This window comes from Micromesistius poutassou (assembly GCF_964030765.1).
Source record: "Micromesistius poutassou genome assembly, chromosome: 13".
Classification (NCBI taxonomy): domain Eukaryota; kingdom Metazoa; phylum Chordata; class Actinopteri; order Gadiformes; family Gadidae; genus Micromesistius; species Micromesistius poutassou.
This window is the reverse complement of record NC_140283.1, coordinates 17,602,196-17,627,550: the sequence shown is the minus strand read 5'-3', so window position 1 is coordinate 17,627,550 and position 25,355 is coordinate 17,602,196. Positions and strand designations below refer to the sequence as shown.

Below are 25,355 nucleotides of genomic sequence, written 5' to 3'. Positions count from 1 at the left end.
TCTCCACTGTTCTGACGCGAGGAGCCTTCCAGTAGTGAACTACATTTCCTAGAGTGGACGCTATCGTCGCACATGCCCAAGGAGGGAGGCGCTCTTTTCTCAGACAACGGTATCTGTAAGGTAAGGGTAATTTGCATTAATGCAAAGTCTTGGCACGTACATTTTCATCGCTCATGACCTTGTTTTTGACTAAATGATGGGATTATATGTGTCTGTTATTATGACCCACCGCGAAAAATTACAACAATGACTTGAAATCTGAATTGATTAACTTTTACTTTTCAAAACATTTCAAGTGTAAAACATACATTCAAGATTCGAATATTTTATATACAGAAATGAAAGTGCTATGTGTATTATACAATACATTATTCAAGACATTATGATTATAGACATGTTTGTGTTACTTTCAGTTAAACATGCTTTTCCTGTGTGGTGTTTCCATAATGCCACATGATGGAAACGACAGGTCAGCTTGGCTTCCAAATAGTAAAATCAAACCACATCTTTTAAAATCATTGAACATATAATCGTATTACACAAAATAAGTGGTAAAGACACCAGTCAACAACAGGAACCGGGCGAACATGCAGAGTAGCACACCTTTGTTTACATTGTCCCCCAACGCACAATGATAAGCAAAACAGCACTTTTTGCTATTGTTGTCTGCATTCAATTCTGCAGAGGAACACAATAGAAAACAATGCCCGACAGACAGTACACACTGCACAAAGAATGACTAGAAGTGGTAGCTGTAGTAAGTGGAGGTATTCAACCAATATCAGGTTTTTTGTGAGGAAATACAAAGCCCCTCTTTTTTTCTTAAGATGTAAATTGCTTTCACATCCAGCCATCAAAAAAGTGCTCGCAAAAATACTATCACCACTGCATTACAGATTCTTTCTCAGTATCGTAATAAGCACTTGACCAGTCATTATAAAATACATGGAGATAACATTTACTGACAGTTAATTACCATCCGTAAGAGCATATTTCAACTGTGTATACAGTGTATGTGTCATGTCTCCATTCTGAGGTTAAACATTATACAGCAACTAAAGGAAACAGTTTTTGGTCAACAGACAGACGACTAAATCTCAGACAGGTTAATCATCGATAAAGTTTAGTTTGATACATTGTATTACGACCCAGTACAGTCTGTGTAAGTGGTCACCATATTTCCTCTTCTCTGGGTCACTGTTCTACAATGCTGTTTGGACGCACTTTGAAACCCACTGTCACTTTGCTTTGCTTGCTTTTTGAAGGTGAACATTCTCTCCATATCCTCAAAAACGTCATCGAAGACACCCGCTCCGAAAGCCCCCTGGACGTGTCTCTTGTGTTTAACGTGGAGCTCCTGGTGGGATCTGAAGTGCTCCTCAAAGTTCCTCCGATGCCGGGCATGCCTGTTCTGGCTGTGGATGTCCAAGTCCTTGAACATGTCGTCCAAGTTGAAGTTGAACGGCTGGTGGACGTTTTGCCTCTTTCTGCCCTGCGTCTCTCTGTTGAAGTACACCGTGTGTCCAGCGTGGTCATACTCTCTTCTCCTCTTCTCGTCTGATAAGGTTTCATAGGCTGTTCATCAAAAACAGAAAAGTGTTTAAAAAAAAAAGTACCATCCAACCGATTTCAACACCTAAATAACATAACAATAACTTAAACATTGTGTCAGTGTTTCGATTGAGGTAGAGTAAAATAATGTCCTACCTTCAGCAATTTCCCTGAACTTCATCTCAGCATCCGGACTCTTGTTCTTATCTGGGTGATACCTCATAGCGAGCTTGTGGAAAGCCTTCTTTATCTGACGCTCAGTGGCTTCTTTAGGCACGCCAAGGATATCATAGTAATCCTTTTTGGCAAGGATCAACTCGGTTATCATGAAGACGCAGACAGCAAACGTTAAAGCCGACTGTGCATTCGCCATGGTTTCTGTGTAGGACAAAACGAGGTCAGTGTCAGTGTGAACAGAGTGTTGTGCTCTGTTATCGGCTGGAATAACGTTAACTAAAGGACACATCTGTGAGTGTGAACAATGTCCTTAGTTTGTATGAATGCTATGAAGGCAGGTGATGTATGAGCAATAACACAACAATGCAGTGCTACCACAGTATCAAATATACATACAGTAGCAGATTTATACCTCAGCATGAGACTTTGTTGGTTCTTGTCTAGTTACACATCATCTACTTCATATTATATCCTTGTTTTCCAAATGATCCAATGCAATGTTGCATCATGCAGCCAACTTTGGGGCATTTTAGAGAAAATCCGATGATAATTGATCCTGAGATGTTTATTACTTCAAAACAATGTCCTCAACAGATGGATTGTTTAACGCACCAGATTATTATTATTATTTGTGTCATTGAGATATTCCTCAATAACGCTCCACGGTACAGGTGGCCTTGGTTGTGGTCATCACATTATAACGTTACACTAAATATAATATTTATACACGATTGTATAACATTTTGTGAAATTACCCACCTTTTCAGGGACCGAATGATGGTAAATACTCCTGAAATACCTCCTGGTAATCCGCGTATATGTGCCTAATAGAACCTTGGTAAAATAAGAAACATCACAGATCAGACAAGAAAGATGAGAATTGAGGATTGTGAATGAGGGACGCGTTTTCTTTTCTTCTTCTCCTCCATAGCAGAGCGTTTAATCCAGACGTCTGCTGCCCTCTAGTGGAGGCGGAGGTCTGCTGCCCTCTAGTGGAGACGGACGTCTGCTTCTCTCTAGTGGAGGGCTGGGAGGATGCATGAGAAAGAGGACAAACTTGCATGCATTGAAGCAGTCACTGTCAATACTATCGACACGGGACTTCGATTAAAGAATAAAGGGAGATTGATAGACGTATGAATAGACCATTATATTCATAATTTAGATTTCAAGAGATGAATACCAGTCCTACCGGCTCTCCTACTTCCATTTACGCCTGCTATCAGCATTGCCTTACTCTGACACAACCAAATAACCGAATTGATAGAAACTCAAGATTTCCAAGGGTTGTTCATTGCTTCGCACTTCACTCAAACTCTATTCAACCCAACGGCGCTGAACTGAACTCCACGACACTTAACCAGCACGACCGTGACCAATCAGAACGCGGCATTGCATGTACCCATTTAGGCAGCCAATAGGAGCTCAAGCACGAAATCACGTGACCATTGTTTTTCTGATGTCTGATGTTGTGCTCACGTCATTCGTCAGAGATAGCGTGAGCGTCAAATCAAGCAACCTCCTCCTTGTTTTGGTGATCTTGAACTCCTCTGCGCCTGCGGTCACAGTATCTCTTTTGGCTAGCGATATAATAACACGAAGACGTAATATTGGCAGACTTTTTCACACGCTGGTAGGTATGTTTGTATTGTTTAGGCCCCTTGCGATGTTAGCTAGGTACGTTAGCCTGCTTGCTATTCGCTGTGAAATCCGGGACTGTAACGTTAGTTATGTTAAATGTTTTATTCTCTGTCAGCCCAAAGTAGAAAGATGAATAGCTATGTATGTATATGTGTAGTATCTATTCACAATCAGCTGTTGAGGTCTTGTGTTTTGTCCATTCCATATGTTGTCTTCTTTTCTTCGTATTCTAGCATGCACTACTTTTGTTGTTGATTATGGCACTATCTATTTTCCTACAATTAATAGCCATTGACCAGAAGCTAGCTCTGAGTTTATGTGTCATGTTTTTTCTATGTTTGTTTGTTTTTGTCATACCTTCTCTCATTCATGCATGTCATACTTTTCTGTTGTTCATCAACAGCTTAGACAGAATGGTCAATTGGATTCAGTGAAGGCTTGAGAAGTCACCTGAAGGGGAAAACGGTATGGCTCCTAGATGGCCTCCAGATACCTTGGTGTTGAAAGTCGGCAGAGCTGTCCACGTGTGGCAGACACCTGCCGCATCACTTGCATTGTTTCCTTTACGCAGTGGCCACTACAGACTCCATGTCCGTCCGTTCGTCCACCACAAGTTCAGCTGGAAGAGCCCCCTGACCACACGGATCTGGGGACGTAAAGGATGGCTCTGCAGAGCTAGACTCCACACCAGCACGCTGTGCTTGAACACCTCCACTTCTCGTTGGTTTCCCGGTTTGAGCCAACACATGTCTCGCATCCGGAGCACGCTGGACACCGTCTCCAAGGCTGTGAGCGGGACCCACACGGAACTCAAGTCTAAAATAGCCCGGCTCAAACCTGCTGCTTCCCAAGCGGGAAAAGAGGTTAAAGCCAGCGGTGTGACGGAAACAGTAAAAACCGACCAGGGCACAATCTCCCCTCCCTCTCCCACTCCCTCCCATGTTCATTCCGTTTCCACTGCAGCTACTGAACTCAATTCTACAACACAGAAACCTCCAACAGTAGATGAAGCTACGCACATTACCTCTGTCCCCTCCCAAGACGATGTCAAGGCAACCGTTGCAGCCACGGTCCCAAGTGAACTTGACCTTAAAGAGAAAAGCCTGGGAAATGTTGTCGCCGCTGCTAATAGCACTGGGGCTGTAAAGAAGCAGGAGGGAAATGAGGACCAGGTGAATGGCAAAGAGACCAAGAACACAACTGTGTCCAAGGCCACGGCCCCACCACAGCTGTACCATCCCAGCACCCTCTCAGTCAGTTTGGATGAGACTTACAGTTACCTGGCCAATCATGTCAACAATTACTTTGGCAGCACCACTACCACTCAGGAAAAGGCCTCTACTTCCATTCAGGGACGAAAGAGCAGTAGTCTCACACCAGTGTCCAATAATAAAGGTTTAGAGTCCACTGCTACGAGTTCCCCATCCACACAAAAGAAGGGTTTCGCACACTACCTGTCCTACTCTGCACCAACTGTCCAGGCATTTGTGGGAAACTATATAAGGCCTTTGGTCCCCAAGTTCAGGGCGGTGGAACCTAAAAGTGCTGAGGTGGTGCAGGCGAAGGTGGAGGATGTACAAGCTAAACCGACTGTTGCCGCTGTGACCAGGGAGATAAATGCAACAGAGGAAAGAGCGAAGAGGCTTCTGCTTCAAAGGGAAAAGGTAGGCCTACACCTTCAGTTAGAACCAGAATGTGTTAAGTAGCCTAGTCAGACACTTCACATACAAGAAATTAGTCTTTTAACACTGATACAATTATGGGTTACGCATGTTACAATTGCTCTTGGGTTAGGTCTGAGTGAATAGGAATGCTATATCAAACACATCACCGACCCCACCCCACCTAATACCACAACAACCACAACTGTGTATGAGCACAATAACTACCTAATCTATCTATAATAACTTTACTAAAGTACCTGAGGTGCTTTGAATGGCAATTCAGTGGGACAAAAGATAAGTGGTTTTCTTTGACTCACGCTTGTCTGTATAATGTTTACGGCAGCATTTATTGTACTTGTTATGCCTTCTTGCATTTTCTACCTAATCTATAGGACTCATAGGCCAGTTAATATGTAATCAAAAGTTATGCAGGATCATCTCTGGCTCCAAAGTTTTGTACTTGTTGACACCAGAGTTAAGGTAGGCCTATATTCTCTGTTCCTTGAATGAAATATGATTCCCACATGGGTGGCGGAGAACCGCAGTGGTCAGACCCAGTCACCTGAGCCCCTGTGATCCTATGTAATGTCCACAAGTGTGCTGATAGGCTGGCTGTGGGCTTCTGGGAAACCATACTGCAAAAAATAGCTTTACTGGAAAGAACTTTTGAATTGTTGTCTCATGAAAACGTAATATGGGACGTGAATATATGTATGCCTCTTAAAGACAAGACAATATGCCATTCAGAGCTTTTCTTGTTGCTTCAGTACTGACATTTCCATGTTAAATAAGGTCAAAACATTCTAGCTAGCTGTTGATTGCCTATTAGGCAGGCTTCAGGTTAATGCCTAGTACAGCCTAGTACCAATATACTTTGTAAGGACTATTCAAATAGTCAAAGCTAAGCTAACAAGGCTTAGAAGTTTCATTCTAACTATTGCTCTGCACCAACAATGCACTATAATGCATTCGTATTGGTTTCAAATTTTATGTAATATCATTATGCACTTTGTATGCACTCTTTAAATTAACCAAACATCTGTCTATCCATCAACAATGTACATATTCTATGTATCACTTTCTGCACCTCATGTCATTGCAGAATTGTGAATCTTGACATCTTATCCCCTCTTGTAGATCATTGCCAGGCTGAGCATAGACAATCGTACCCGGGCGCTGGTCCAGGCCCTCCACAGGGCCTCAGATGTCCGGGTCTACATCAACAGGGTGGAAGACCTCAGCTACCACCTACTGGAGTTCCCAGATACCCGTGGTGTGGCCGTGAAGGTTTGCCTTTCTTCAAATTTCAAGAGAAATTTATTTATTTAAAAAATCCTAACTATACTAAACTAGGGCTGAGCCAGGATATTCGTTTGTTAGGTATCAGAATTTCATACTACTGTCACTAATCCCTACTCATACTTTGGAAACCGTCTGTGTTCGGAAACTTTTAAGCTGCATTTAATCTCTGCCGTAACAAATATCTGAATATTAAGATATTTGTTTGGAAAACTGACAAATATTCTAAGCTTGAAATCATTTTTCCAGGCCAACCCTATACTTAACTACCTTAGCTGCTTTGAATGGTCATTCAGTCGGACAAACAAGTTATTTTCTATGACGCAACCTTGTCTGTATAATGTTAACTTCCGCATTTGTTGTACCAGTTATGTCTTGTTTAATCCTGACTTTTCTGACTCTTCTTTTGCTTCGCCATGCTTTCAGTATGCCTGTTGGTGTAGTCTCACTAGGCCTGGACAATAAAAAAGACTTTTGATCAATATCAATATAAAACATCTTCAATATATATCGATAAGAGACTGGACCACTGAATCTAGCAGCTGGGTTTGTTACACAAACACGGTTCCAGACTTATTTACAGTATTTGAGTGTTTTTCTTTTCATTGTTGTATCGACATTGGAGTATTTATCAATGAAGAACAGTGGAAGGTCATATTAAGTGTTAAACACAAGTGTTTAAATCCAGCATGGTAATTCCTAGTCTTTTAAGGTCAATAGTTATCGATATCGATCAATATGATCAAGTTATATCGTGATATATCTTTCAGCCATATCGCCCAGGCCTAACCCTCACAGTATTACAGTTTGATCTTGAACGCTGCTGACCAAAGCATTGGTCAGCATGTATGAGCCCTTTTTCACTTCAAGCCAGATCATTGTTCCTTCCATCCTGAGCAGGCTATGTTAAAGTGTTGTGAACCACTGCTGGCGGGTTTCTGTCTGACAGTGTGTGTTCTGTGTGCTGCGCCTGCAGGAAAGAGTGGTCTCATGCCTGCTGCGTCTGCGCCAGGCTAGCGACCCTGGCCTGAGAGCGGCCGTAAGGGAGGCCCTGTCTCTGGTGGGCTACCATGACCCCGTCAAAGGTCGCGGCATACGGCTGCTGTCCATAGACGGAGGAGGGTTACGGTAGGAAGCCTCCACTCTTAGATAATGTTACGGCGCTCCGTTACGGATTGCGAGTTGATTTGTTTGTTATTGTTTTGGTGTACTGTGGCTGCCAAAGAAATCTGATGTACTATTAATACTCACTATTCTCACTATGTAGTCAAATCTAGAAAATCCAGATTTTATGTCTCCTAGCAACCATACACACTCTCCTTGTTAAGCAGTGAGCATATGATGAGCTTTAAGCCTCAGTGGTTCCCTGCGGTCAGAGTTCAAACACTCTCAACTTTGACTGTCGATGCTGACCTCTCGAAGCGTGTCCATTCAGATAAAAGCTTTTTTCATGTTCTAAAACCATCGGAACATTTATGAACTCAACTACATGTTTTATGCCCAAACGCCCCACCATACACCCTGCCGTTTGCTGGAGGCTAATCCTGAGTGGACTGCTTTGCACAAAATACAGTATGAGTACTTATGGTCAAAGCGATGAGCTTGGCTCAAAACGCACCCAATCTATAAGTACCATCACCATTTGAGCCTGAAGCTTAATCTTGAACTTACTTAACGTCCAGAGATTTCTTATTCACTTGCTTTGTTTTGTTCTCTCTCTCTGCATCTGTCCGTCTCCGTGTGTCTCCTTTATGTTTCCTCTTAAACCTTTTTAGAGGACTTCTTGCCCTTCAGACTCTACACAAACTGGAGGCCCAGACGGGCAAACCCATATACCAACTGTTTGATTACATCTGTGGTGTCAGTACAGGTAAATATGTCCCCCTGTCCTGGTTATGTGTACTGTAAATTTAGGTGTCTGCCCTGTGGGTCACGGATTATCAGAGCTCAGCATTTGCCGGTCTGACCCATTTTACTTCTTTCCTACATCTGGCTTTAACAGTCCCATCTGGACGCTCTGATAGCTGCTGATAGGCACGGTTAAATTTTTGTGTGCATGGAAAATGTGTTATATTTTTGGGGTTGTTATTTTGGAGAAATGCAATGCTTGTTATTTTTATTTTTAACTTTCACTATTATAATTGCTAGGAGCTGTATTATAAATGCTTTGCTAAATAGAACCAACTTTTCTTTTAATGACTTAGCTGTCTCTCGTAATCCAAATGGTTTCCCCATGCAAATCAGCCACAAGGGGGTAATAGTGGGCCATACTCTACCCCTTAAACAACTTTTGTTTCTTCTACTTCAACTTTATTTGTTTCCTTTATCTTCTCTCGAAAATGAATAGATCTATGCAAACTGTTGCATAACTAGAGGCAATCAAAGCTCAAGTCATGAGCTAGTTATGGTGTATTTAGTCATTTTAGCAAGCACAGGCAACTAGGTACATGTTTAGATAGATGTTATTGAGAGCTTAGGGGTAGGTACAGGTAGACTGTGGACATTGGGATTCAAATCTAGTACCTCTGAACTTCTCGCAAGATTAGATCACTGAATTATTATCTTATCAGCAAATGCCCCCCCATCCCAAATCATGCACAATCATCACAAATCAATGCATCGCTGTGTGTCTATGGTCTCTGTGAGACCCCTGCTAATCACATTTAAATTGCATTACATGGACCATTTCACACTAACGTCACCCTAAGCATATAATTCATCAGTCGCTTGGCTTCCCCCAACTCTCTCCCTCACTAGGTCAGAGGTAGCCTCGAGCTCTGGACAATAATAGTTTATAATAATAGTACGCTTAACAAATCCGATTTGTATGTGTTACTAAGTGAAAAATTGGAGATCTTGTCTTATGTTTCTACTATGGAGTGGTATTAGCATAATCCGCCATCCAATTTTTTATTTACACATGCTTATTTTTACATTTTTGTATCTTGTTTTGTATTCGCATCGCCAAGGCGCCATTGACAGCTTCTCTGTGTCTGCGTGCTCCTCCCCAGGGGCTATATTGGGCTTCATGCTGGGTATTTTCCAGTACCCCCTCAGCGAGTGTGAGGACATGTACAGGAAGCTGGGCTCCGACGTCTTCAAGCAGAACCGCCTCGTGGGCACGGTGAAGATGGGCTGGAACCACGCCTTCTACGACAGCGAGCCCTGGGAGAAGATCCTCAAGTAGGTTCCATGGTCCCACCACCGTGGGAGATGACCGTCGAATACAAGCTGCTTAGAGAAGGAAACGACAGCAGAGCAGTAAACAAATGAAATTAGTTTATAATATATGAATGGAATATCTGAATCACAGAGAGGCATGTAAGAGCGAGATTGAAGCCAAAATGCTGAGGCAATAAACAATTAAGGAGAGGGCTAAACTCAAAGGGTAGGTTTTACTTTTTAGAGTTTTTATCGACCCATGACGGATGCCCTCAATGCCTGAGCAGACTCTGTTCCAGAGGCGAGGACCATAGACACTAAAGGCTGTCTCCCCTGGGCTCTTGGTTCTTTATAGATAATGATTAGTGCAACGAGGACAGCTCCCAGTTATTCTCATGGCAGGACTGTGGAATGCACTGACTTACCAGGAGGAAATGAGAATAGAAGTACCTCATGTCCACCGTTATTAATGTTGCATTTAAATACATTTTTGGGAACATACACTAACATGGTGTAATGAAAAAGGAGTTTCAATTAAACTTTTATGTTTCATGCAATGTATCTAATTGTTCTGCTGGATAATTTATTTACGTTTGTATTACTCAGAGAGTATACTATTATAACTATCTTGGGGCCAAGGGGCCCGATTTAGACCTGATTGTGTCTACACTTCACAGACGCATCAAAAAGACCCATCAACCCCTGTTATCTTTTCCACAGAGAGAAGATTGGCTCTGATCTTCTGGTGGAAACCTCCAGAAATGAAAAATGCCCCAAGGTGAGCATTAGTTGAAAGCAAGGGCCCGTTCTCCCATCTAGTCCTGTTCAGACCACTGAGCTCTGTATCCCACTATGTTTATAATGAGGGTGGGAGAAGCTGCTGCCTGGGCCCCTTTCGGGTAATAATAAAGTTTTATAGACATGTCTTCTCCTCATGAGTTTCACTGTGAGACAGGTGCCATGAAAACTGGGAGACGGTTTTGAAAATCCATTCTGGCACAGGGGAAAATGAAGTAGTTGTATTGGTAAAAGTCCATATTGGCATTATCTCCTATAACTCCACAAACTGACATAAAAACTAATTAGTGAATGAAAATATTTTCATACTGATGTCAACTGCATCATATGAATGTTGTGTTTGCATAGATATGTCAATTTCCTGCTCAGGAAATTGCGTTAACATTTTCTGTTTTGTGTGTGGATTACGTACATTTCCCATTTTCTTCGGTTCTTTTTTTAAAATCCATTATAATGGAAATGTGGACGACTTGCATTTTTAATCCTAATCCGGTCATTAGTAGATGCCTCCCAAATGTACAAATTTTAATTATATATATATATATAATATATAAATAATAATATATAAATTACACATTGTGACGTATCTTCTCCTGCAGGTGTCAGCAGTGAGCGCCATAGTGAATCAAGGCACTCCCCTGAAGGCCTATGTGTTCAGGAACTACAACCTGATGCCAGGGGTCCGCTCCCACTACCTGGGGGGCTGCCAGCACCAGCTGTGGCAGGCTCTCAGGGCCTCCTCAGCGGCCCCCGGCTACTTCCAGGAGTTCGCCCTGGGCCCTGACCTCCACCAGGTCAGTGTCCGTTTCCTAATGCTACGTTGTGTTTTTGTACACTCATGGCTTTGTTGCAATGGACCTGAGGTAGCCATGGTTATCGGTATGTATAAGTAAAGTCAGTGTATATATAGGCTGTGTATAAATCATGAAACTTAACGAAAGATAAGATGAGCACTTAAATACTGGTCTATGAATTTTGGATGAGCCCCTCGATGGAAGTCATGTGAATGAAATGCGTTTACACTCAAGGTAAGGCACTGACACAAGTATTGATTCAAGTATTGAACGGAATCCCAGGTAGTGCTGTTGTTAGTGGTATTGAAAATACCCATCCTTAGTTATTACTGGATATCCTTACTCCCTGTTTAATGGTTTCGCAAGCAATGCATTTACATAAATATTTCAAGCATTGCAGTATTTCTTCACAGCTATTAATGGCAACATAAGAGAAAGCCTGGAGTACCTTAAGCAATATATTATCTTTGGTCTTTTACATCATTGAAGATGATGAAGGGTGTTCACTTCTTTACCTTCTTGAACCCCATTAGCCTAGCACTAGTAGGCTGGTGTAAGCCTAGTGAATCTGAACCCTGATAAGCAGAATTATGATTTATAGGTTTGTTTTAATGTGCTGTCAGCATCGTCTTCCAGGCAGTCACATTTCGGCCGACCTGAGTGAGTGATGGAGGCGGAGCGTGATGCACTTAACTCATATCTCTGAACACGCATGCATTAGGCCGCTCTGCCATAACAACAACTCCGCCGCCCATCCTCTCCCTAATACATCCGTAGCGATCGCCCTCTGGATCAATGGCTTCAGCCGGGAACGCTCCTGTGATGGCTCAAGGTCTCAGATCGGCTGAGCTGGAATCGAGTCATCGTGTTTAGTTTTTTTCCCGCCCCCCCCCTGATTCTCATTGGACTGTGATGTAACCTTCATTGGACCTTGCGCGTGAGCTTTGACATGGGAAGCGCAAGTGAGAGCACACACACGGAATCACGGATAACCGACGGGTAAAAATACATGCAGGTGGGACCAAAGGAAACGGGGCAGGTGATGCACATCAAAGAGGGAAGGGTTCCATGCAGACAGACAGGCACCCCCCCTCCCCGGTCCTAATTGGAAGTCGTGTTGAGGTGTGCAGGGGAATGGGAAGGGCAGACGGCGGAGGAGAGGCAGAATGAAAGAGACTGGCTGATTTAGAAAAAAAAAAAAAAACACACACTGCACACGCACCGTGAGAGATTTCCTCAGTGCCATCTCACACGTCTGCTGGTACTTGAAGACGCATAAATTAGCTCCTTGCGGCTATTTGTTCAGCTATCGCAATCGCTATGGAGTTAAGCATTACAGGCGAACGTTGTAATTGGATTATGAACCTGGTTATTAATACTCTAGGTATATGCGCTAAACCGGTTTAAAAACAAATGTTTGACTGTGATTTTTAAAAAAAAACTGTTGGATTGCTTCAGTTCATACATGTAGATTTTCTTTCAAAATGTATGACTTTTGTACAACTTTTATTTATATTACTATTACAATGTTATTGTATCTATTGCAGTGTCTCCCCAAGAATTGCAAAGCTATTTTTGATCTCTAAAAATGATGCCTATGAGACTGAAAATTCTCTGTTTGGGAAAACTGCGAAATTATACATTTCCCAATTGTATTTTCCTTCAACTGTCTCTTTTGCCAAAATGATGAATATTGGAAATGAGGGCGTGTAGTCCAAATCCCAACATGATGTTCTTTCTTAATCGGGCACTTGAAGCCTGACGCAAATTCCTACAGTCAACACTTCCTGACACACCACAAAAGTGAGGGGGACCAGCTTGTGAGTGGCCCCCCAGACAGACGTCATAGTCATCAGGCTCTCTGCACTGGAGCGGCTTGGACACGCCGGACCCAGACTGCGACAGCAGAGCATAGCATGTCCTCTGTGTGTTGTCAGGATTCTCAGGCAAGGGAGTCATCTTGCCCTTTTTCCACCGACACCCACACAGTATTCTGCTCGGCATCCCCCCCCCCCCCCACAACCCTCCCCCCTCCACCCCCAAACCCCACACAATAATCCTTTTGTAGGCGACGTGAATGAGAGAGGGCTCACCATGTGCTGAGCGAATGCCGGAATTCACAAGCGGGGTTCAAAGAAAGTTTGGATTGTTTGTTAATGTTGCTGCAAATTCTGCCAGGTTTTCTAGCAGCGACGGAAACTCAAGCGGGTGCCAGAAATGTAGATTTGGACGGCGGTAATATGGAGAGGACGGGGAGAGAGGAGGAGGAGGAGGAGGGGGACGACGAGGAGAAATAGCAACTGGCGTGTGAGAAGGGGAGGTGGGGGCTGTTGGGTGCTTTGAAGCAGTGAAGTCATTGCATAATCGCAGCCCGACACTGGCCACCGTAACCACGAGATAGAGCGCTGTTGCGAGAGGCGGCAGAGAGAAAAGAAAAAAAAAAGAGAAATTCTAGAATAGACACCGGGGCTGGAGAAGAGCATGGGAGGAGCATGTTCCACATTAAGACCCCCTTTGTTATCTCGACGCTGTAGACCACCGATACATGAGACCCTCCTCCTCGCATGCGTTGAATGGCGAGGAGAGGCCGATTCTCCATGCCCAGTTACCATGGCACCTCCCCGGGCGACCGGGAGGAATGGGAGGGTTGGTTCATGCCCCGTCTCTGCCAGCTTTTGATCAGAACCCTGGGATCTTTGCTTCAACCACCACCACCCACAGACCAACACCGAGAGAGAGAGAGAGAGAGAGAAGAGAGAGAGATGAGAGAGAGAGAGAGAGAGAGAGAGAGAGAGAGAGAGAGAGGAGAGAGAGAGAGAGAGAGAGAGAGAGAGAGAGAGAGAGAGAGAGAGAGAAGAGAGAGAGAGAGAGAGAGAGAGAGAGAGAGAGAGAGAGAGAGAGAGAGAGAGAGAAAACATGGCACCCTCCAACTGAACAGCCCCTGAAAGGCCTGCCACAAGACCACCGGAAAACACTTATATCTGTCACCGGGAAATTAAACGCCAAAGGAAACGACGCACAAGTCTATGCGTTGACAGCTGCGCTGCATTTTGATGGGTGGAAACTCCAGAGACTTCATACTAAAAGCAGTAGGAGGGATCCCTTTGATAGCTTTTTAATTTCACCACATGAAAGCCCTTTGAGACTGTAACTGAGTTTTAGGGCTATACAAATACAAATGACTGACTTGACTTGACTCTTTGTTTCTTCATTTGAATGGCCATACAGTGCGTTTGCCAGTAGTTGTCATGTAGTATGTGTGATGTAGACACACCTAGTACACACACAAACGCACGTACACACACACACACACACACACACACACACACACACACACACACACACACACACACACACACACACACACACACACACACTCAGAGTGGAGATGAGTAGTGAGGACAGATGCCTCAGGCAAAAAGTGCTCTCTAAGTCTGAGCTTTCACTCACCTTCCTCATCCCGGATGGCTCCTCCTGAGTAGGGTGCTGAGAACCTCTCGGTCCCGCCCAATACAGCATCAGGCTTCCAGGCAGACTCTAGGTTCCCCCCCCCCCTCCCCTCTCCCTCTCCTCGTCTTCTTCCCTGAATCCTGACACACATCCTCATCAATGCACTCACTGCCTTCTCTTGTCTACTGTCAAACACACGCATGCACACAAGCCACTTGATTGTGCCGGGTACACTTGAGAATCAGGCCAGTCCACTGATTACATTGACTGACTGTCTGACTGACCCGCTGACTGGCTGCTTTGTGAAGGCCGGGCCGTTTCTCTCTCTCTATCTCTCTCGGTCTCTCACCACCCTTCGGCCTCCTCTGGTGCTTCCTCCCAGCAGACATGGTGCTTAACAAGCCGCTCATATGCAACGGCTTCCAAATGAGATTTCCTTGAGTAAATCTTTTATATTGGACCTTGCAAATCCCCGGGCGTGCTCAGATCGCTCACAGCATGCCAGCGCATTGATATGCATGCAAAGCCTTCCACCATCTCTCCCAATGCACACCTAGGGAAATGAGCTCCCCATCACACCATTAGTGTGCTTATGATGATGGGCAGGAAAGAATGTGCTTCTTATTGTACAAGGAGGTGGTTAAATGTGTTTGTATAGCCCCGGATTGGGGGGGGGGAGGGAGGGGGGGGTGTTGTGCTGTGTGTGTGTGTGTGTGTATGTGTGTGGCGGGGGAGCCACACCCGTCTGTAGAAGCACGGCTGCTGTCCTCACCGCTCAGTCTTTGCGGGTCACAGCAGTCGGGGATGATTCAGTGTTTCAATATTCGGTTGTCGGAACACACACACACACACACACACACACACACACACACACACACACACACACACACACACACACACACACACACACACACACACACACACACACACACACACAGTGTTGAGCGGAGGGCAGTGTCAGACAATATATCTCAATCGGCGCTCGTTCCATGCCCCGAGGCAGGGTTGCCCGGCTCTCTGTCCCACACACAGATGGGACCGGGGCTCTGTCGACTTCCAGGGGAAAGAAAAGTCTTGAACCTCATGCTGACCCCCTGAGACCTGCAGGAACGCAACGGAGAAAAAGGAGCTGGTCGGCGTAATTACATAATATAGCATGGAGACCCCTGACGCGACCTGGGCCACGCCTGATGGATGGCTCATCTCACTCAATGGCGGATGCCATTCCTGTCCCCGTGGATGACAATAGCACCCTTTGTGGTACGGAGGAGATTTCTGTTTCCATGACGGCCTTGAAAAAATGCGGTCTGGAATGCTTGTATGTCGGAGGAAAAACACGGAAACATGGAACATTGACTCTGACGTCTGAGAATGAGCTTTGGTATTCTATGGGGGTAAACCATCGTAAATCAAACTATTTGGTCACTCTGAGAAGTGTTGCTAGGCGCGGAATATTATGAAAGTTATTTTCGTACCCTGAGCAACCCTCGCGTCCAAAGAGGTTCCTCCGACCCCAAGCGGAGCTCGGCGGGCCTGCGTCAAATCTGTCGATTCCCACGGTGACAGCTGCTGATTGACGCAGTGAGGTGAAGCCCCCCTGTTAAACACGTGCAGAGAGAGAGAGAGAAGCTCACCGTCATAAGCTACTCGTTTAGACAAAAAGGGGGGGGGGCCTCGCTCTGTGGCTCATCACGGCCGTCCCACAATGCAGCACTGAAGCATCGCCGTGGGGCTACAGGAGAACGATGGCACGCACAGTGCACGCAGGACGGAGAGGTAGACGTTTTGCCCCCCCGCTAATGGAAGATGACACACACTCGAGCATGAAATGACTTCTGCCGATCCTGCCGATAGCACCTATCCCCCCCCCCCCAGACGGATTAAACTGAGGAGGATGATGTGCGCCCCTGAAGTTAATGGTGGTTTAAGAGATGAAAGAAGCAATATAGGAGGCCTGTTAAATCACGCTTTCCATAATTTTATCTCTTTCCGTTTATCATCGCATTCGTTTTTTTTTTTTTTTTTTTCTCCCCCCTTCTCTATAAAAAATATATATCAATTAACTTTCATCATATAAGGTTGTGGAAAGGGAAATTCGATCTTGCATGTGCCAAAAGCCCTAATTAGTTGAGACCTAATTAACAAGGCATATGAAAATGAGAGGGGGTGATTTGCGCCCGTCAGCCGCCCGTCCCTGGAGGAGGAGAGGACTGCGAGCAGCCGAGAGTCGGCTCTGTTGAGAATCATTACTCCACCAGGGGCAGGAAGCCAGCGCCTCACAGAACAGCCATCCTTTACATTATTGAAGCAGATGTCCATGAGTCTTTCTGCCGCCTCCTCCTTCTCCTCAGGACTGGCTTCAATTGATCATTTATTTTAGGAGATTCAGGATTTTCTCCAAAAACTATTCACATTGAACAGAATGAATGAATGAATGAGCAGGGGGAAGAGTTAGCTCGCTCAAGGATGATGGCCATCCATGACAGGATCAGACTTTCAGGGCCTGGGTCCAACGCCACCACATTATCCTGCCCCTCTTGTGTTAAGCATGGAGACTTCCCGATTCCCAGACAGACTCCTGGATTGCTTTGGCTCCTTGAGTTGAGGACACACGTCCACATGACTTCTTGATACTGTATCCGTCCGCTCGTTACATTCTCTTGCCTTCTGTCAAATATAAACACTTGTATATATATACACACACACACACACACACACACACACGTGGCCGTGGCCATTCAAGGCTTTCATCCAAAAGTGCGTATTCATTCTATCTTTAGATTCCTCCAAAGTCAGTGACTACACTTGTGTAGGCGGCTTCCCTCCGATAGAGTTGGAACGGTTGGAATAGCGAGAAGCATGTGGAGTGGCCAGATGCTGCCATATATCTTCAATGACCGGAGGTATTCTTGGTGCTATCAGGGTGGATGGCCAGCTCCAGTTTGTCGTTTCTGTGTACAAGGCTTGTGCATTCTGGTTGAAGCGGATCATTAGTTGATCATAACACAAGTGCCCTCAAAAGAGCTTTTGCAAAAAGATTGGTGAGCTTTAGCATCTTGCCAAGCAATCTGACTGGGGAATGAGCATCTCTCTCTCTCTCTCTCTCTCTCTCTCTCTCTCTCTCTCTCTCTCTCTCTCTCTCTCTCTCTCTCTCTCTCTCTCTCTCTCTCTCTCTCTCTCTCTCTCTCTCTCTCTCTCTCTCTCTCTCTCTCTCTCTAGGATTGCATGCCTATTACTGCTGGCTGTGAAAATAGCTAAGAGGATGCAAATTATCGTCTGAATCAATGGCCCTGGATTCATTTGGAGTGGGCACGAAGCCCTAAGGACCCAGCGCCTTGAAACGACTTTTCTTGGGACCCTGTATAAAGGTCTGAACTGCAGGAGCAGGTGTTTCGAGTCCACGACTTAACACGGATGTTTTCCCTGCTTCTGTTCAAAGGAGACTATTGTGAATACAGACTGGCCTCTGGCCACGACTTGACTCAGAGCAGTGCTTCCACTTGCCACCCGAGTTCGGGAAAATTGAGCCTGGTTGGCGGGCTGTGAGGAAAACTGCTGAGCTGTTTGGGTTCCAGATGGGGTCGCCCGGAGCTGGGCGCTGTGAGAGAGCCTCTGTGATACTTTTACTTTGGGAACAAGTTTAATTCAGAGTTTTTTTTATTTTTTATCCCTTCCGTGGTTCATTTCCTTCTGTGCCCAAAGCCCTGCTGCCGCATAGTGCCTTGCTTTACGGACACAAAAACTTCCGTGTCAGCGGTTCTGGGGGTGGCTTTGGGACGAGGCAGGGACCAATGTGTGACTCATGGCCCAGTCGGAGAGACCAGAGGGGGTCTGAGGGGGATTTGGATTGCACATAAAAACGACTCATCCAGTGCATCATAATAAAAAGGATCATTCCTCGTTCCAATCCTTTATTTTAAAAAAACGCCACGAGAACGGAAAGGATTGGCCGTCACGTGGGATTTCTCAAACCCTTTGTCTCATTCTGCTACATTGATGGACTCCATTCCCCATCGTGTCCATGTATTAAAAAACGACAACAATGCGCTGTGATGGAGAAAAGATCATCGGATTGCCATCGCCTGTGCATTCTCATGTATCAATGGAGAGTGTTTGCTTTGTGCTGATGCGCCAATCCGCCGACCACTTCCAATTGCCCTTTTTGCAATATATACAGTATATATATATATATATTTTATATATCTTTCAGAGCCTGAGGCGATGACACAGTTCCTCGCCCGTCCAGTGCGCTGGGTGATGAACGGACCTGCTTCTCGCTAGGCAGCGCTTCCATTCCCTGTCAGGTCACGTGCCCCCGACATTGATTTGTGCTGGAAGAAATCTCATTATGCCACGCTGCTCAGGCATTAGCAGGAGGGATGGGGATGCACCCCCCACCCCTACTACAGCCTTAAACATACATACATACATACATACCTACATACTGTACATACATACATACATACTGTACATACTGTACATCCATACATACTGTACATACATGGACAGCATGGACAGAGATGTACACTCACATAGCCGCCATAGCCATAGCTTCAAAAGCATTCGCACAAGCAAGGACCTTGTTCCACTGCCTACACCGTCCCAAGACGCAAGACACCCTGGGGCTCCTCCCCCCACCCGTACCACCCCCTCCCGCCATCCCCCACACCCCAAGCCTGGCCTCTTTAATCAGGCTGCACCCCACACACCACCACCCCCCCCCTCCGCCCCCCGTGTGTGTTTGATCCGGCTGCCAGCCGCCACCCCCCCAACCGCCCACAACCCCTTCCGCACTTCAACCCTCATGCCTATTCAACGCTCCCCACAGCTTCCCTACACTCACCCCCCCTCCGCCCCTGATGCCTTTGGGCGAGAGACTATGGATCTACAGCAAACATATCTCCTTGGCACCCGCTTCGCATCAAAGGGCCCGCGGGGCGGCAGTGGAACATCAAGGCGATGGGTTCTGGGTTCTTCTGTACCGCCGCGGCCCATTTGTTCCATCGACAACGCACATAAGTGGGATATTAAGAACAGGAAGCCCTTGTCTTGTTTTTAATGAATGAGCTTTTTTTTTAGTGTGACGTGGTCTCGTTTGGACAAAATCAGTGAAAGAGAATCTCTAACAACAGTCGATCGCTCTCTCTCTCTCATGTTCTCGGTCTCTCTCATGTTCTCGCTCTCCTTCATGTGGCTGCTTTCTCATGGTCTCTCTCTCTCTCTCTCTCGCTCTCGTGTTCTCTCTTTCACTTTCACTTTCACATAGGACGGAGGTCTGCTGATCAACAACCCCACGGCGTTGGCCATCCACGAGTGCCAGTGTCTGTGGCCCGGCACGCCCCTGGAGTGCGTGGTGTCGCTGGGCACGGGCCGCTTCGCCACCCCGGGCAAGCACAGCGCCACCCACACCAGCCTCAAGACCAAGCTGGTGAACGTCATCAGCAGCGCCACCGACACGGAAGGTAGGTCACCCTAGACGACACCCTTCAAAACAAGCCGAGAAACACATAAACAAACAACATCCTTTTCTTCCCCCTCCCCCCCGCGGCGTGTCACATTCAAAGCAAAGGCCCGGGGGCGTTTTGAACTCGCCGTATCACCGGCCAGCCGAGAGCTCCGCTGGCGCAGGCTGAATTTGTGGTGGTGGAGCCCTGCCTCATCACAAGCCCTGTGCCGGTGGGTGGTGGGTCACCTCTGGGCAGGGGGCACCTCTGTACCTCCCTAGTTTTGGCGAGGGAGCGTGTCCCCGTGGCGGCGGTGGGTTGGGGCGTGACCCAGATGCAGGGGTTTTGGCGCCCGATTCCCCCGCCCCCCCCCCCCCCTGGTTTTTGGGATTAAGCTCTGGGATTGGGCCTCTTGTTATTTAGAGAGAGCAGATTAGTGGAGTGTTCATCATCCATTTTTCGCCCTCTACCCGTAAACCTCGGTCCCAGCTGTTAATTGTACGCATGCTTCCTCCAGGGTGTGTACCGCACACAAAACAGCAGCCGGTGCTGTGGTGTGGTGGGAGATGTGAAGACAAATATTATGTTATCATAGAAACACCCATAATCATAAGAAATCCAAACTCAAACATGGTTAACATTGATCGTTTCTTATTTTTCGGTTTAATAACCATTGAACTGAAAATTGTTGGGGTATAATCAGGTTTTTTTTTTTAGATTCTGTTTTTTTTATATAATAGCTTTTTAAAATATGAATTTAATATTATTATGTTCAGAGTTTTCCTATAGGGTCGGCAAGCCCAGTAAAGGTGCAATCAAAAGCATTGTAGTGTAAAGAATCAACCCCTACAACAACCCATTTGTGACCCATAACCGATGCATACACCGGCAAATACAAACAATACACCCAATCCCACAGTCCATGAATCTGACTCATCCATTCCTCCCACCCCGCATTGAGCAGGCGGTAGCAACCTTAAACAACCCTAATGGGTTGCAACCATCGCACTTCCGACATCCATTGATTTTGGAGACGGCTTTTCACTATTGTGTGCACTTTTCGTGTTAATTGTATAATTTGCCACGTCATTACGCCAAAAGGAGATTTGAGCCAATGTTTTATTCAGTGGTAACCTGCCAGGTTTCACTGAACCCAGTGGCCAGCCGCTTTGATTTGATTGGTCTGACCTCCTGAACCTCCCTTCACCTCAGAGTGCTGTGAGAGCAGCAACGCTCACACATGCTGCTCTGTGCGCCTTCAAGCACATCTCCTCAGTTATTCTCCCTCATGCGCTTCGTTTTCAATACAATACATATTTTATACATTTCCATTTTTCCGTTCACAGACCCACATCTCTTTGAATCGCGCATGACAGCCTTCTCCCTCCCAGGAAGAAAAGTATAAACATCTCGGTACCAGTGCACTTTGAATAACCTTCATTCTGGCACACTCACACATTTCCAAAAGCCGCCCCGAAACATTTGCTTTTGCGTTCCCATGTATAGCTGTCAGAAACGGCTGACGTATTGTTCTGGCGTTGTGCGCTCCACCGACTGTGACTGTAATCTCTGTTTGCGTTGTGTTTGTACACGCTGGGCTGTATTAGGCATGTATTTATGCGCTGATGTGTAACCTCATGTACATGCCTGGACTCTTTTTCATCATACCTTTCCCCGCTCCCCTCTCCCCTTCTCCACGCGCGCGCACACACACACACACACACACACACACACACACACACACACACACACACACACACACACACACACACACACACACACACACACACACACACACACACACACACACACACACACACACACACACACACACTCCCCTCCTCCCCTTTCTTTCTCTCACACACACACACAGAGGTCCACACCATGCTGGACGGCCTCCTCCCCACCGGCACCTACTTCCGCTTCAACCCGTACATGAGCGAGGAGATCACGCTGGACGAGAGCCGGCAGGAGAAGCTGAACCTGCTGCAGGCCGAGGCCCAGCGCTACCTGGGCCGCAATGAGGAGAAGATGAAGAAGGCCGCCGCCATCCTGACCCGGGACAAGGGCTCCGGCCAGCGGCTGACGGAGTGGGCGGGGCTGAGGGCCGACATGCACGGCGGCCTGCGCGCCCTGTCCAGGGCCAAGCGCTCGTAGCGGTGACCGCTCCAAGGCGGTGTCGTCGTCCGAGGGGGCCCCGAGAAGCAATGTTCCGGCACATTCGGTGTAGGGCCCGCCATCTTGGTGCTTCTTGAGTAAAATAATCGATGGGGGTTATCTAGAGTAACCAAGCAACCCGTTGTTGTTGTTGTTGTTGTTGTGGTTATTATAATGGTGAAGAAGCACCAGTATGGCCGCTCGGAATGTGCGGGACGTGGACGTGGACCACCGCCCTCCATACCTCCACAAGCTGCTCATCGTACCTCAACCGAAAAAGCATCCCCCACCAGGCTGAACCCACCAATGTACCTCTGGGACAGGTGGTGGGGTGGGGGGGGTGGTTTTCTGGAGCACAACTCAACCGACCCCAGGTGATTTTTTTTTTTTTTCCTTTGATTAGAGATGGAGGAACGGAGGGCACTGTGTGTCACGTGATGGGGCTCGGTGGCACACAGCCTATAGGGAATCATGACTGGAAAGCCGAAACAAGAGTTCAGGAACAACCGTTGCATTAACTCCTGGTGCTGTTAATCATAAGTGCAAGATAGTATTTTATCTTATTTTTAAGATATGTATTGTAAATAATACATAAAAAAAAAAAAAAACTCTTTCATACCACTTTACTTGACAATTGATTTTAAGTATTGGTGCATGCATTGCCTCAGCAGCTTAATGCACTCGGTGTGCATGCTGGAAGCGCACCTCCCTGCATTAACGCTAGTCATGCAATACATAGCAGAGAAACTGTAGAAAACATACAGCTGCTGACAGAGAGCAGCTACGACCAGTTTGGCCCAACACTGTTCTTCTGGCATGTTTTTCTGGCATTGAAAAAAACACAATTTGTATACATGTATATCTGCATAAAGAATGATTTTATTTATAAGTTGATATGAAAAGATAATAATAGGACCTTTATGTGATTAATTGTGTTGTTTGGTACTCCTAAACGTCACTGCCTACCAATGACCACTGGAAGAAACAATGTAATGTAATTCTAGGGAATTGCAGTGTGTTAACACTTTTAACCTTTTTTTTTAATTGGATTTTATTGATGATTGATACTAACCTCACTGGGAATCTTACCGTACCACAAGTCCAGTATAACTGCTCTCAGCAGGTCCATGTAGTTTAATATTGAAGTAATAATGAATGCCGTCACTCCAATGTAACACTTTTAAAATCTATATCAGACAAATTATCCCAAAGGAAGTTGTAACAATTGTAGATGTACATTGTGTAATTCTAGTAACAAAAAAAGATTGCTTACGCTTGTTTAAAATATAGTTTCTCTTTATTTAACGACGTTGCACTGTAAAATATAATTACAGGTTTAAAGGATTAACTGTGGATCACTTTTACCCAATGTGCTGTTGCTGTTAAAGCCCTGGTCTGTTGCCCCCGTTTAACCCGTCTGACTTGACTGCAACAGAAGGACGTGTGACGGAGTCATGGTCACTGCAAACTGACCTAAGCTGAAAAGGATAGAGCTGGACAAGCGCCAATTTGTTGTTGCATCTCACCATTTTCCCCATTGATCCCCCTGCAAGGAGTGTTTGGAGTGTTTAATTAAAATCTTTCCGCTGAACCTCACTGTGTCCTAATTACGTGTGATTACACGGGTGCTATCGCAGAAAAGCGGCTGTTTCCATTGCTTAGGGAAACTCGTGCTCATTAGGGAGGTAGGGGAGGCAGTTGTTACCTTCAACTCTGCTGTATTATTGCTCAGCAACAGCGATAACAATATGTTTACAGTGTTGATTTTGTGTGTGTGTGTGTGTGGTCTTTTTGCATTGCTGTGTGTGTTTTGTTAATAAGTGGACAGTTAAGATGCAGGGTCATTCAAAGATACTTGGCAGACGTCATCAGTGGAGGAATAGCTGGAAGCCTGTGAGGAGAGAGTGGGGAGAAGGGAGAGAGAGATGGTGGGGAGAAGGGAAGGCGTGTGAGAGGGAGAAGGGAGAGAGGGGCGAATGGAGAGAGGGGAGAAGAGAGTTGAGGGGAGAAGAGGGGAAAAAGCTAGAGGAGTAGAGAGTGAGACAGATAGTGGGAGGAAGGGAGAAGCAGATCGAATGAGGGCTAGAAGGGAGAGAGAGGGCGAAGGAGCAGGGAGAGAAAATAGATAAATGACCGAAGGAGCGGTGATGGATCACATTCCCCCGCAGCATAAACAGCCGTCACTGGCACAAGCTCCCAGCCACCTCGCCTCCGTGCACGGGAACACAGCAATGGCTGCACAATGGCACATGGCAGTGGACATCAATACCGGGGTGGTCAGCAGCAGCAGCAGGAGTTATACTGGGAACAATTAGTACTGCTCATTACAACACGTGTCCCTCGCCCGTATTGATCAGCATCACGGGGTGAACACGTGCTAGATGTGTTCAACGTTTTTTTTATATTATATATTAAATTTTTTGGTTTATTATTTTCTCTGTTCACAAATTGTTACGGATCAGAATATGCCCTATAAACCCATCTCCATCATGGTTTTCGCCTAGTGTCTTATTTATTTTCATGTTATATTTTATCCCAAATAGAACAATGTACTGATTTTAGGAAAAGCTCATGTGGTTTAAATATGCACTCACACAACTTAACAAGTCAAGAAGATATGCCTCAACCTATAGTTTCTTGTCCCCCCCCCCCCCTCTCATATGCTTACTGTTACCTTAGGTTATAAACACTAGCATATCACAAGCTTCAGAGTGTATTGACGTGGACGTACATTGAGCAACGTCCAATGGCCATTGTCCTTGCACTTAGTAGACCCCTGTCATCGTGTGTTCCTTCACTAACAAGGTTATCCCGCCGGTAAAGGCTCACCCCGCTGGCTATGAGGGTACATGGGGCCTGATTCTGATGTAAACACAACAGACTCTGGTGGCGTCCAACAGTAATTTGATTCTTATTCACACCATCGTCTGAGCCTCTTGAGTTTGTATATATTAGTGTCTGTCATGTGTCCATTATCTCTCTTGCGTGCTTCTGTGTGTTTTCATCTGTTGTGTCTTAATCCCTGAGATGTTTGCTATTCTTTTCCCACTCAAGGAGACAGTTGAGACAGACCATTTACAGAATAACATACTTGACATTTAAACAATCAGATACATGAATATATATACAAACAAAAGGAAAAATAAAGAAAACTGCCAAGGGATTTATTATTTTGCTAGTTTGTCCTGCACGCAGTTGAGCAGTTTAATAACATAACA

The 25,355-nt window shown here is 45.7% G+C and overlaps 2 protein-coding genes across 6 annotated transcripts; one reads left to right on the top strand and one right to left on the bottom strand.

Moving 5' to 3' along the window:
- Nucleotides 1-264: 264 nt before the first annotated feature.
- On the bottom strand, nucleotides 265-3,076 carry dnajb9a (DnaJ heat shock protein family (Hsp40) member B9a). 3 transcript variants are annotated; one of them, XM_084477090.1, is made up of 4 exons: nucleotides 2,875-3,076; nucleotides 2,488-2,755; nucleotides 1,708-1,929; nucleotides 265-1,575 (listed from the first exon to the last, which is right to left on the bottom strand). In XM_084477090.1, the coding sequence occupies exons 3-4, from the start codon at nucleotides 1,922-1,924 to the stop codon at nucleotides 1,142-1,144; spliced, it is 651 nt and encodes a 216-aa protein (XP_084333216.1). In that variant the 5' UTR covers nucleotides 1,925-1,929; nucleotides 2,488-2,755; nucleotides 2,875-3,076; the 3' UTR covers nucleotides 265-1,141. The 3 variants fall into 3 exon arrangements, with proteins under 3 accessions (XP_084333216.1, XP_084333215.1, XP_084333217.1); XM_084477089.1 differs by having other exon boundaries at nucleotides 2,921-3,076; XM_084477091.1 differs by having other exon boundaries at nucleotides 2,488-2,562; nucleotides 2,921-3,076.
- Nucleotides 3,077-3,231: 155 nt separating this feature from the next.
- On the top strand, nucleotides 3,232-23,581 carry LOC311356935 (calcium-independent phospholipase A2-gamma-like). Of its 3 annotated transcripts, XM_084476796.1 has the most exons (11): nucleotides 3,232-3,361; nucleotides 3,773-3,834; nucleotides 3,941-5,033; nucleotides 6,171-6,320; nucleotides 7,309-7,460; nucleotides 8,108-8,202; nucleotides 9,344-9,515; nucleotides 10,215-10,272; nucleotides 10,892-11,086; nucleotides 19,803-19,998; nucleotides 21,854-23,581. In XM_084476796.1, exons 3-11 carry the CDS (start codon nucleotides 4,116-4,118, stop codon nucleotides 22,135-22,137), a joined length of 2,220 nt encoding a protein of 739 aa, XP_084332922.1. In that variant the 5' UTR covers nucleotides 3,232-3,361; nucleotides 3,773-3,834; nucleotides 3,941-4,115; the 3' UTR covers nucleotides 22,138-23,581. The 3 variants fall into 3 exon arrangements, with proteins under 3 accessions (XP_084332922.1, XP_084332920.1, XP_084332921.1); XM_084476794.1 differs by having other exon boundaries at nucleotides 3,773-5,033; XM_084476795.1 differs by having other exon boundaries at nucleotides 3,326-3,365; nucleotides 3,773-5,033.
- The last annotated feature ends 1,774 nt before the right edge of the window (nucleotides 23,582-25,355 follow it).

What these genes read in the sequence shown, in the direction of transcription:
- dnajb9a (XM_084477090.1), bottom strand. Translation starts at nt 1,924, where the DNA reads ATGGCGAATGCACAGTCGGCTTTAACGTTTGCTGTCTGCGTCTTCATG. An exon ending in GTTCAGGGAAATTGCTGAAG is followed by an intron (nt 1,576 to 1,707) that starts GTAGGACATTAT and finishes TTTGATGAACAG; the next exon opens with CCTATGAAACCTTATCAGAC.
- LOC311356935 (XM_084476794.1), top strand. Translation starts at nt 3,837, where the DNA reads ATGGCTCCTAGATGGCCTCCAGATACCTTGGTGTTGAAAGTCGGCAGA. An exon ending in TTCTGCTTCAAAGGGAAAAG is followed by an intron (nt 5,034 to 6,170) that starts GTAGGCCTACAC and finishes CCCCTCTTGTAG; the next exon opens with ATCATTGCCAGGCTGAGCAT. An exon ending in CCCTGGGAGAAGATCCTCAA is followed by an intron (nt 9,516 to 10,214) that starts GTAGGTTCCATG and finishes TCTTTTCCACAG; the next exon opens with AGAGAAGATTGGCTCTGATC.